At 55.9% G+C, this 12,587-nt stretch overlaps 1 protein-coding gene across 2 annotated transcripts in view; it reads left to right on the top strand.

The window, feature by feature from the left end:
• SLC5A10 (solute carrier family 5 member 10) overlaps positions 1 to 12,585 on the top strand; it is a 56,273-nt gene extending 43,688 nt beyond the window's left edge. The window contains exons 10-15 of one of the 2 annotated variants that reach the window (XM_041770854.1): positions 5,729 to 5,836; positions 7,748 to 7,898; positions 11,230 to 11,398; positions 11,580 to 11,795; positions 12,037 to 12,094; positions 12,216 to 12,585. In XM_041770854.1, coding sequence (XP_041626788.1) covers positions 5,729 to 5,836; positions 7,748 to 7,898; positions 11,230 to 11,398; positions 11,580 to 11,795; positions 12,037 to 12,094; positions 12,216 to 12,322 — 809 coding nt within the window. In that variant the 3' untranslated portion in view covers positions 12,323 to 12,585. The remainder of the gene's footprint in view (positions 1 to 5,728; positions 5,837 to 7,747; positions 7,899 to 11,229; positions 11,399 to 11,579; positions 11,796 to 12,036; positions 12,095 to 12,215) is intronic. The other variant, XM_041770855.1, reaches the window with a different exon arrangement.
• Positions 12,586 to 12,587: the final 2 nt, after the last annotated feature.

Below are 12,587 nucleotides of genomic sequence, written 5' to 3'. Positions count from 1 at the left end.
GATTCTCTTCTTTCTCGGGGCTGAATAATATTTCTGTGTGTGTGTGTGTGTGTGTGTGTGTGTGTGTATGCCATATCTTTATCTATCCATCTGTTGATGGACCCTTGGGTTGTTTCCACATCTTGGCTATTGTGACTAATGTTTCAATGAACATGGAGTACAGATATCTCTTCAAGTTAGTGATTTCATTTCCTTAAGGTATATACCCAGATGTAGCATTGCTGGGTCATATGGTAGTTCTATTTTTACTTTGAGAAACCTCCATACTGTTTTTCATAGTAGCTGCACTGTTATATGTTTCTATCAGTATTACACCCACACATACAAAAGGGTTCTCTTTTCTCTACATCCTTGCCAACACATGTGATCTCTTGTCTTTTTTATGATAGCCATTCTAACAGGTGTGAGGTGATATTTCATTGTGGTTTTGGTTTGCATATCCCCAGTGACTAGTAATGTTGAGCACCTTTTCATGTACACGTTGGTCATTTGTATGTCTCCTTCAGAGAAATATATATTCAGATCTTCTGCCCACTTTTTAATTGGATTTTATTTGGGGGGGTTGCTATTGAGTTGTATGAGCTCTTTATAGATTTTGGGTATTAATCCCTTATCAGATATACAGTTGCAAATATTTCTTCCCAATCCATAAATTGCCTTTTGCTTTTGTTGATGGTTTCCTTTGCTCTGTGGAAGCTTTTCAGTCTGTTGTAATCTCATTTGAGGGTTTTTTATTTATTTATTTATTTATTTATTTATTTTTTACTTTTCCTTTTGTTTTTTCTTTTTATTTTCTATTTTTTTTTTATTTTATTTATGTATTTATTTATTTATTTATGAGTCACAGAGAGAGAGAGAGAGGCAGAGACACAGGCAGAGGGAGAAGCAGGCTCTATGCACCGGGAGCCCAATGTGGGATTTGATCCCGGGTCTCCAGGATCGCGCCCTGGGCCAAAGGCAGGCGCCAAACCGCTGCGCCACCCAGGGATCCCCCCAACATCATTTATTGAAGAGACTGTCCTTTCCCCATTGTATATTATTGACTCTTGTCATTAGTTAATTGACTATACATGTGAGGGTTTATTTCTGTGGTCTCTATTGTGTTGAATTGATTTCTATGTCTGTTTTTGTGCTAATACTGTATTGTTTTGATTACTATAGCTTTGTAATATAGTTTGAAATCAGGGACATGTTGTCTTCAGTTTTTCTCTTCTTTCTTAAGATTGCTTTGGCTGTTTGGGGTGTCTTTTGTGGTTCTATACAAATTTTTAGGATTGTTTTTTCTATTTGTGTGAAAAAGGCTATTGGAATTTTGATAGGGACTGCATTGAATCTGCAGATGGCTTTCGGTGGTATGGACATTTTAACAACATGAATTCTTCGAATCCATGAACATGGTATATCTTTCCATTTATTTGTGTCATCTGCAATTTCTTTCATCAGTGTCTTATAATTTTCATTGTATAGGTCTTTCCCCTCTTTGGTTAAATTTATTTATAGGTATTTTATTATTTTTGATGCCATCACAAATGGGATTATATTCTTAATTACTCTTTCTGATGGTTCATTGTTAGTGTGTAGAAACATAACCAATCTTTGTGTATTGGCTGTGTATCCTACAACTTGACTGATTTTGTTCTGTAGCTTTTCTTTTCATTCTTTTCACAGGTGTCCTACACTGAACTTTTAATTTTGATGAGATCTACTTTATCCATTTTTTCTTTTATTTATCCATTGAACTGCTTTCGATGTTAAGTCTAAGAACTCTTTCCCTAGCCCTAGGTCCTGAAGATTTTCTCCTACTTTTTAGATTTTCCCCCCAAAAGTGTGATAGTTTTTACATCTTACATATAAATCTGTGATCTATTTTGAATGAATTTTTGCGTCAGGTATGACATTGAGGTTGCAGTTGAGTTTTGGCCTCTGGATATCCTTTGAAGGACTTTAGAGGGGGAAGAAACAGCCTCAGAGACCTTAACTAATCACCCAGGATCACACAGTAGGGCATTGGGATAGTTGGACTTAAACCTCCTCCTCCTTACTGCAACATCCACATCTGGACTGACTCCCAGGGATGGGCCACGCCTGGTTAGGGAGTAGGGAGCAACTTGATTAGCCCTCATGGTGTTATGTGCATTGGCCTCCATGAGGAAAGGTAATTCATGGGACGCCTGGGAGGCTCAGTGGTTGAGTGTCTGCCTTCAGATCAGATCATGATCCCAGGGTCCTGGGATGAGTCCCACATCAGACTCCCCATGGGAAGCCTGTTTCTCCCTCTGCCTATGTCTCTGCCTTTTTCTCTGTGTCTCTCATGAATATATTTTTTAAAGAAAAAGGGTAATTCAGTCCATCAGCAAACACTGGCAGAGGCTGTCACAGGTCACAGAGTTATTGGTGCCATAAGGACATTGCCCAAAGCCTGCACAGATATCCACAAGCTGACAGTATGAATGCATATGAATTCCCTGAATTTGTGAAGGAGGGAAGGGTATTCCAGAGAAAGGGAATAGCAAACACAGAGGCTCAGAGGTGTGGCTAAAAGTGGCTAAGTGGGTAGAAAGCCATGAATGGCACAACAGAGGCTTGTGATCCCTCCTGCAGGAGATGGAGAGCCACAGAAGTGTGTGAGCAGGAAGGATCATGTGCAGACTGGTGGTTTTAGAAGTTCCCTCTGCAGCTTGCATAAGGGATGGACTAGTGGGGGCAAGGCAGTGCAGTAAGGAGGTGGTGCAGTTCACCCGGTCACCAAGGCCCAGCTGCTGGACTTGGTATTGGCCACAGGGAGGGAGGACATGGGGGATAAAGTGAGGGGCAGCTCCCAGGCTTCTGGTGTGGCCCCTGGCTGGATGGAGGTGCCAAGGCAAAAGTAGAGCCCAGTTGGGAAGCTCTCAGGCCCACAGAAGCTGGTTCCTTGACAAACTCAGAAGCTGCTGCTGTCATAAAGGAGAGGTGGTTCTTTTACTGTTCAGCACAAACTCGTGCCAGCGAGCCAGTGGTGCCAGAGGCGGAGGCCCATGCCCAGAGTTTGGAATGGGCTGAACTCGGCCAGAATCTCCTGACTCGGGCTTTCTGAGCCATTATGTGGCTGTGACTCCTCACCTGTCTCTCCCAGGAGGGCTGGGTCCCAGTCCCAGAGCCGGCCGGTCCAGGCCCAGAACCTGTCAGGGTGCCCATCACCTGCCCTCTGTACACTGGACCCTCAGTGCCCCCCTCAAGTCCTGCCATGGGGCTGGGGCTATGTCCTGGGTCCAACTGTGGGTCCCAGACAAGTTCCACTACTTTGTGGTCTCGAGTTCTCATCTGTACACCTACTGGGCTATGGGTGGTAGAACAGGGCAGCTGGATCAAGCAGTGCCTGAACTTCTTCATGGCTCTTTCTCGCATCCTATCTCCTCCTTCTCCTCCTCCACTCCTGTGTCTTGCCTCCTTCCTCCCAACCATTCACACCATTACTCACTCATTCATTCACAAATGTTCACAAGATCTCTCCTCTGGGCCCAGCCCTGAACTGAGTGATACCTGGGACCTGGAGATGATTCAAACCCAGTGTCAGCCCTTGGGGAGCTCCCAGTCTGGTAGGGGAGGTAAAATAAGCATACAAACAACTGTGATTCAATCCTTGGCCATAGGAGCCTTTGAGAGGAAGCTGCTTTGCCTGCTTGGGGGGGAGGGCAGTGCAGGGGGAGCCTGAGAAAGCCTCAGAGGACAAGCCCTTTGTGATGGGCCAGGAAGCAGGAGGTAAATAAGGGTGGATGGAGTCCTGGGAGGAGGGGACCTGGTCTGCAAAGGCCTGGAGGCGGCAAAGTGCTGGGTGTATCTGATAAAACACTAGCAGGTCAGGGTGGCTGATGGATGCATGCTGGATGGGAGGACCTGAGACCAGTTGTCAAGGACCTGAAAGGCCACGGAAAGGATTTTTTTCCTAGGAAGGCATGGGCTCCAGGAGTGCAGGGGGAGGGGGGCTCCTGAGAAGTAAGGGATGTGAGCAGAGGAGGTGTAATTTTGCAAGGATGGGAGGATGGAAGGGAGGCGGGGAGGAGCTGGTGCCCGGGAGCAGGGCAGGGAGCCAAGCGAAGCAGGCAGGGCTGTGGGTAGAGGAGCCATGGGGCTGGGGGTTATGGGGGAGAAAGGACAGGGAGCTATTACCAGGCCAAGGTGGGGGACACCAACAAGTGTGATTGGACACCCTGAGTGGGAGGTGCCAGGGACAACAGGCAGCCGATGTCCTGGGTGCCTGGAGCTCAAGATAGGGGCTGCGCTAGAGACGTGGATGCCAGGACATTGAGCTGGAGTGAAGCTGCCCCAGCCCTGCTAGCCTAGAGGAAGGGAATCTGAGAACCCCTGCACTAGGTTGGGCATCTGTGGAGGGACTTCTCAGAAGGGGCATTTGGAGGAGACAGTACTTAACTCAGAAGTGCCTGGTCTGCGAGGGGAGCCCCGTGGGCAGCTGATTCCCACTGCCATATGGAAATGTAAACCCCCAAACGCCTCCAGGGCCCCCAGAGTGCTGGTGGGGCAGCTTCTGTTTCTGAACTTCCCTCACCGTCACAGTTCTCGATCCTTCTGCAATCTGTGGGCCCCTGCTGAAAATCCCAAGGGACAGGGGCCGCAGGGCATTCAGAGAGAATTTTGTGGAGGAGCACCCGCACATGGGGTTGACTGCCGTTCCCCACACTGTGCTGGGGAACCTTGCTGCCGCCGAGGAGTAGGGTCCCACGGGAGCTGCACCAGCTCTGGGAGTGAGGCCCGAGCTTCCTGCCCCCAAACAGGAATTGGCTGGGGCAGCTTGCTAGGGAGGCCCGATGTAGGGTTCAGTCCAGGACGCTTGTTAATCTGCATTCACTCAATAGGTGAGCGTGTGTGCTGCTCCTGAGGCTGGGGAGGTGGCCCCATTGAGACTGGCCCCCTGGCTGGGGAGGTGGCCCCATTGAGACTGGCCCCCTTCTTACCAGCTCAGCACCCACCACTCACTGGGAAGAGCAAGAAACAAAGCAGCAGGCCCCAGGGGTCCTGAGTAAAGAGATGAGGATCAGGGGATGGACTCCAGAGTCAGTGCTAAGCCAGTCCTCCTGGGAAGGCCTGGGCAGAGGGGCTGCTGGGGAAGGCCCAGGTGACAGGGAGGCCTCCTGTGGCTGGAGCAAGGTGAGGGGCAAGGGCAAAGAAGGGGACAAGCCAGGAGGAGCTGGCATCTCCATGACTGGAAGGGCTTCTTGACAGTGGAACTATTGGGCAGTACGATTGGTCCAACATCTTCCAGAAGCTGCTGGAGACTCCAGGTGGGAGGTCAGGGGAACAGGCCTGGCCTAAAGCTCCAACCCCGGGATGGGGGAAGGTGCCCCACTAGCCTGCATTTGCCCCTCTGGGAAGGGCTTGGGGCAGGAGGAGGGTGAGGGAGAACAGTGCCCAGGTGGCTTCTAACAGCGACTGCTCATGCACGGGCAGTGCCACATTGCAAGTGACCCTCCTGGCCTGGCCTGGGACCACAAGAAGGCATTATAATGGAAGACAACGGGCAGAAAGAGTCAAGGCTTTAGGGCCCAGAAAGTTCTCAGAGGCCAGCCCCCTCCTTGTGACCCAGGCTGGGAAACAGACCAAGGACCAAGTAGATCCTGGTAAGAGGCGGTGACAGAGCTGGGCTGGGTCGGGGTCCTGCCGACCCCAGGTGTTCACACCTGTTGGAAGGCCGGGGTGGGGCAGCTGGGACATACTGGGCATACCTCTCACGCAGATGACGTGGGCTGTGTGGTGCCGTCTGAGTGCCTACGGGCCTGTGGGGCTGAGATTGGCTGCTCCAACATCGCCTACCCCAAGCTGGTCATGGAACTGATGCCCATAGGTGAGACTCTGGATGGGGTGCGGGCAGGCTGTGCAGTGGGGCCTCTGGTGGGACCAGTGAGGGTGAGGGGCACTGGGGGCTGTGGAGGCCACTCTGGATCCAGTGTGACACCCAAGTGGGACGTTCCACTTGTAGGGGAAGAGAGGAACATAATAATGCTAGAAAACACTCACATGTCACCCCTTAAGGACCAGGCATGATTCCAAGGATTTTACATATAATAAACTTCCATCTTCTTCCAAGAACCCTTAGAACTGCTATTATCATCCCCATTTTAAACATGGGGAAACTGAGACCCAGAGAGGTTGAAGAGACCTGCCCAAGGTCATGTGGCAAAAGTGCCTTCGCCAGGGCTGCAGAGTGGCTGAGACACAAACCCCAGTCTGTCTGGCCCCAAGCCCACTTCTGGGATCAGGATCTCAAGCCCCCCAAAGCCCACACCTCCTGCCTTCCCACAACTGGTAGCACTAGGGGGGCAGGTTTTAGCTTTTCTCACATTTCTTGTCCCATCAAAGCAAGAAGAGCAGAGAGCCCTTCTGAGATCCTCTGCAGCCCGATTTCACCTCCAGATCCTCAGACCCTGAGTGTCTCCCACCCCCTCTGTGGCCTCCCTTCTAGAAGCTTCCAGGCCCTGCCAGCTTTCCCTCTGTCCTGGGGTGCAGAGGCCCAGGGGATGTGAGTTCACAGACCTGGGATCAAATCTCAGCTCTGCCACTCGCTGGCTGAGATATTTGAGGTGTGTCACTTCCCTGCTTGGAGCTGCAGTGTCCTCATTTGTAAATTCGAGATAATGACGCCTACCCACCCCTTGGCATGTTGTTGCTGGGATTAAGTATAATAATGCTGGGACACGGCCGGGCGCAAGACTTGGCCTCCCTGTGGGTTCCCACCTCTGGGCCTCACCTTCCTCTTCTGTTCTGGGGGACGGGGTGAGGGGACACTCACTAGGCCCCCGAGTGCTGACACCCAGCCACTGTTGGGCTGTAACCTCTCTCTAGACCTTGAGCTCCCTGTCTGAAAATGGGTGGAGAATAAGCTCCAAGTTAATCCACTTCCCTGAGCAAGAGAAACAGGATGGAGAAAGGCTTTGGGGAAAACCATGATCTAACTCACTTTTCTTTGGGGCCCAGCCCAGTCAGCATGATAAATAAACAGAGAGGGCCATGGGATGCCTGGTAGTCACACAGCGGGTGGGACACAGAACCAAGGCCAGGCAAAAAAATAGCACCAAGGAGGCCGAGCACTCGGGAGGGTGGGGGGCCCTTGTCGGGTTTATCCCAGGGCAGGGGCTGGAGGAGAGACTCTCTCTGTCTCCCCGGGAGAACGGCATCTCCTTTTCCACAGAGCCAACAAGAAAGGGGACCCCCTGTGCCTGCTGGGGCCTGCCGCATGCAGGAAGTTGCAGGAGACCCCCGACATGGGGCCACCGTGCCTTGCCCGGGCCATGACTTCCGAGCAGAGGGTCGCCCCGGGCCTTCCCACCCCACCCCACCCGAGTTTTGCCTCTGGCCTCTGTGAGTCCTGGGCACCTCTCCTCCCGCTAGGAGCCTCCACTTCCTCATCTGTCAAACGGGTTAATAATGCTTCCGTCAAATGAAGTCCCGGGTGTGAAAGTGCTTTGTCACCTGCGAGGCTCATAACTGCACCCAGGACAGCACAAGCCGTCATGGTGGTGACGACAGGGTGAGATGGGGCCAGCAGACCGCGGGCTCCCGCAGCAAATCCCGAAGCCCCTCACCCCTCACCCCCTGCATTTGCCCTTGGCCTCCAGCCGCTCTTGGGGGAGCACCTCCAGCCTCCTTCCTCCTGGGGCTCTGCTCCCAGGGACTTGTGGGTGGCCGATGCCCACCGCGGGGCCTGGGGTGGGGGGCTCCCGAGCAGGGTCACAGCGGCCCTGTCCCCGACCCCCAGGTCTGCGGGGGCTGATGATCGCAGTGATGATGGCCGCGCTCATGTCATCGCTGACCTCCATCTTCAACAGCAGCAGCACGCTCTTCACCATGGACATCTGGAGGCGGCTGAGGCCCCGCGCCGGTGAGCGGGAGCTGCTGCTGGTGGGCCGGTAAGACGGGGGGGCAGGCTGGGGCCTGGGTCTCCGCGGCCACACAGTGGAGGCCCCTGAGGTCCCGCCAGAGGGGGCTTCGAGGGGTAAGAAGGAGCCTCCCACGTGGCTCCGGCCACGGCTTCAGGGTCACGGCCCTCATCTTACTCTGAGCTGCGTCTCTGAAGGACTCCCTGCCGGTCCAGGGCCCCTTCCCCAACCGTCCCAGAGACCTCTCTGTCTTCCCCTCCTTATGCTTTCGGGCTGCCCCAAGGAGGGCCCCAAGCCAGCTCTCCGGGGGGTCCGGCTCAGGCCACGGAGCTGCTGCCATTTCCTCGTAGCATTGTTAATGAGTCACCCCTTGATCTCCGTAGACTCTGCCCAACTGTCCCCTCCTCCGTGTAGCCCTCCTTGATAACCCGACCAAGGAATGAGCCTCTGTCCCCTCTCAGCCTCCCACAGGGGATCATGGTCAGACTCCTCCCACAGTGCAGACTCCTCCTTAATGGCCCCCCACACACACTCCAGGATGGGCAGGGTTGTGTGTGGCCCAGCCCTCCATCCCTGGACTCGGAGAGTACCAGGGAGTCTTTGGGGGTGCATGGGCCTGTGTCCCTCAGAGCCATGAGGCCACCCACTCCGCTGGCCGAGGGGCCCAGCCTCCGGGGCCTGGCTTGACCCCCAGCTCCCCTCAGGCTCCCGGCCCCTGGCGCCCATCCTCAGGGTGGGGTCCCCCCCCACCCCGCCAGGAGCTCCAGGCAGTTGTCTCCGTGATGCAAAACAGCTGAGCTCCTGTCAGAAGGGCCCTGTTGGGACACGCCACTCAGCAGGCGAGTGTGAGCTCATCTGCAGGCTCACAGCCTCCTCCAAAACAACGAGCCTCTCCCTCCTGCCTGGCAGGATGCTTCTGTGTCAGCAGGTCCTGGCCCCTTGACCTCCTCTCCCCGCCACGTGGTCCCCCCCCCCAACCCGTGGTGGCTGTGTGGCCCTGGAAGCCCCTGCCCTTGTCCGACAGACTCCTCTGAAGCCCTTCCTTCCCTGGCCTCTACATCAGCTCGCCCCCGGCTACGGCACCCTGACCCTCTTCTCACCTCTCCTGCCAAGTCCAGCCCCACCCAACCCGGCCCCGCAGCCCGCTTGTGGGTACCCGGCTGTGTGACGCGGGCAGGTTGCTCACCCTCTCTGGGTCCCAGTTCTCTCCGCTGCCAGTTTGGTCAAGTGGAAAGGATCCTACACTAGGTGTTGGGCCAGGACCACCCCCACCCCCACCCCCTACAACACCTCCAGCCTCCTCCTGCCTGAAACAACATTGTTTACACTGCATTTCCTGGAGTGTATGGGGTCCTGGGTCTCTGGAGCCCCGATCCAAGGGGATATGGGACTTACAGAGAGAGCATGTCCAGAAGCCTTGGGGAGGAGGCCGTCCTGGGGCAGGGACAGGCAGGGGCATGCCAGCGAACCTGACAGCCTCCTCAGGTGGGGGTGGGGCCAGAGGAGCCATGGCAGGTCTGGGGGAAGTGACAGTCCCACATCTGGGGCCCTGGGCTTTGCTAGCACCTGGCCCCTCTGCCTGGTCCTTCTGCTCCTTCATTTCCCTCCCCTGCTACCCTCTTCTGTCTACATCCTACCTTCTGTCTACTATTCAGTCCACAAACAGTGCCCGATGCCTCTGCGGCATCCTGCATCGAGCGGAACAATATAGGGGACCCAGAGAGATCTCCAAGCCCCTACCTTGAGCCCTGCAGGGGGTCCCCTGCAGCTACAGCTGCAGCCCAAGGATGACAGTCAGTCTTCCTGAAGGCAGCATGTGTGCACGGGGAGGGATGGTGGGGCTGGAAGGCTTCCTGGAGGAGGAGGGCCTTGAGCTGAGCCTTGGTGGGGGGGGGGTGGTCGGCAAGGGGAGGAGTTGGAGAGGATTTTCTAGACAGAAGGAACAGCCTGTGGGTTTGTGGCACCCCCGGAAGGGAAAGTTCTGGAGACCAGGGGGGAGGCCAGGGCCAAAGTCTGGGCTGCTCAGGAGAGGCCAGGCCCTGTGCAGAGATGCTGAGTCCAGTGTTGGACGCAGAAGGCTGTGTGGGGAGGGCAGGGTGCGGGTGTTAATGGAGTCCGCCTATGCCTTTGAAGAGGGCAGCGCCCGCCCGCCCGCCTGCCAGGCTAAGGGTTAATTAGCCTTAATCAAGGTGGCACCTCCTCCCTCCACCCTCTCCCTTAGGCCTGGAAGGAAAGAAAGGGAGGCGGGCAGGCGGGCAGACAGGAAGGGCCCGCCCCAGCTGCACACATGCTGGCCTGTCCAGGGTCTCAGGCCTCCTCTGCCACCCACTTTGGTGGAGAAGGGTGTCCAATTGACACAGGGGAGAGGGGCACTGAGCTAAGGAGGAGCAGATGGGACACCTTGCCCCTCCTCTGTCTCCTTAGCTGGGCCCCACACTCTTCAAGGCCCTCCTCTGCCTAGATGCCCTCCTGGATTAATGCCTCCTCTGGGGCCCCTGAGTGCAGCCCTTTGCACAGGATAACAGGCTCATCTGCTTTCTTTACTCCACTCTCAGAGCTGGGAAGGGACTCATCACTGAGTCTGGGTTCAGCACAGTGCTCTGCACTCGGGAGGGGTCCCGAGGGGCGCTTGCTCACTACGTGAAGCATGTCCCTGTGGTGGAAGATGCACACTGAGGGGGAAGGCAGGCAGGAGACAAAAGGAGTCCACACGGGGTAGGCAGGCACAGGGGCTCGTTCTGGTCAGACATCTCAGGCTTCAGAGCTGAGGAGGCCATGTCCCAACCCAAACCCAGACTGCCCAACCCCAAACCTTGCATTCTGAGGACAGAGGCCACCCCGTGAGGGTGGTCAGCAGCTTGGGGGCTACAGGTGTGAGGAGTGTGCCAGCCAGAGGCTACAGCTCCTGCCAACCCCCACCAGTGTGAGAGAAACACCAAGGGGTCAGTCTGGCTGGACTAAGGGCAGTGGGCCATTCACAAAGCCACCAAGTATTTATTGAGCACCTACTGTGTGTTGGGGGCCACAGTGGTGGGCTGAAGACGTGAGGCTCCTGCTCTCCTCGGGTGTCCAGCCCAGACAGGGAGACAGACAGTAAGGAAGTAAACAGGTGGGACGAGTACTTGAGGATCAAGGGGAGAGCCTGGGGTGGGGGACCTGGGGGTCTCCCCAGGGATATGAAGGAGCACCCAGGCTGAGTCGGGGGCTGTACCTGCAGGTGGCAGGTAGCCACAGAAGGGTTTGGGGCAGGGCCAGGCTGGCCACATCCCCAGAGGCCAGGGAGGCGGCTTGAAGTCTGCGGGAGATGGTAGAGAAGTGAGGAAGGGTCCCAGGGGACGAGCACACCCCCTGCCTCCCACAGGCTGGTCATCGTGGTGCTCATCGGTGTGAGCGTGGCCTGGATCCCCGTCCTGCAGGGCTCCAACAGCGGGCAACTCTTCATCTACATGCAGTCAGTGACCAGCTCCCTGGCGCCCCCCGTGACCGCAGTCTTCATTCTGGGAATCTTCTGGCAGCGTGCCAACGAGCAGGTGGGTGGGTGACAGGGAGAGCTGGGGCAGCCAGGATGTGGGGGCCGGGCGGGGTCCTCTTCCTACAGATGAGCTGTGTCTGGCCCATGCCTTCCCCTGCTGCCTGTCTATGTGCTGGTTGGGATTGGGGGGGACTTGGCCTCCCCCTCACGGCCCACTGGCCCTGCCTCCTCTTCCCCAGGGGGCCTTCTGGGGCCTCATGGTGGGGCTGGCACTGGGCGCCACCAGGCTGGTCCTGGAATTCCTGCACCCTGCCCCACCGTGCGGTGACCCGGACACGCGGCCAGCCATCCTGGGCAGTATCCACTACCTGCACTTCGCTGTTGCCCTCTTTGTGCTCAGTGGAGCTGTGGTGGTGGCCGGGAGCCTGCTGACACCACCCCCCCAGGGAATCCAGGTGAGCCTGCCCTGGGCCCTGACCCTGACCCCTCATGTCCTATCCCTGACTCTGATCCCTGACCTTTAACACACTTGGACTCAGGTCCCATTCTCTCCCTGACCCTCTGTGACTTGAGAACTTTCTAGCTCTTGACCTCCGTCCCTTCTTGACCTCCGCTGCTCACCTCCCATCCCTGACCCCCAGCCCCATCTGGGCCCACCCTGTCCTGCCTCACTCCCCTCCCGATCATCCTCTGCAGATTGAGAACCTCACCTGGTGGACCTTGGCTCAGGATGTGCTCGTGGGAGCGAAAGCAGGTATGCGGCTGACCCGAGGCCCTGATGCTCACTCCCACCTGGGGGAGTGCGGGAGTGGAAACAGGAGGGCGGCCCTCTGGCCCTCATCTGCCTCTCCCCTCTTCCCCCCTCCTGCATCCAGGTGACAGCCAGACACCCCAGAAACATGCATTTTGGGCCCGTGTGTGTGGCTTCAATGCCATTCTGCTCATGTGTGTCAACATCTTCTTCTACGCCTACTTTGCCTGACGCTGGCCCTGTGGGCAAGAAGGCCAAGCCCTTGGAGTCCCCATGTCCACCTTGCTTTCACTGATGAGGACACCGAGGCCCAGAGAGGTGCAGACTCAACTCACGACTACATAGCCAGTCGGTGCCCAGGGACTGACTGAGCCTACGAAGCAGGAGCCGCGAAGAAAGTAGGGGGACAATGAACAGAAAGAACGAGATGTTTCAAAAATAGCACCAAGTAGTCATAACTGCAAGGAGAATTAGATTTCTGATGAACACCCTTATC

Source organism: Vulpes lagopus, chromosome 10 (assembly GCF_018345385.1).
Source record: "Vulpes lagopus strain Blue_001 chromosome 10, ASM1834538v1, whole genome shotgun sequence".
Lineage (NCBI taxonomy): Eukaryota > Metazoa > Chordata > Mammalia > Carnivora > Canidae > Vulpes > Vulpes lagopus.
Note: the sequence above shows the minus strand (reverse complement) of the source record. Positions and strands in the feature narration are given on the sequence as shown.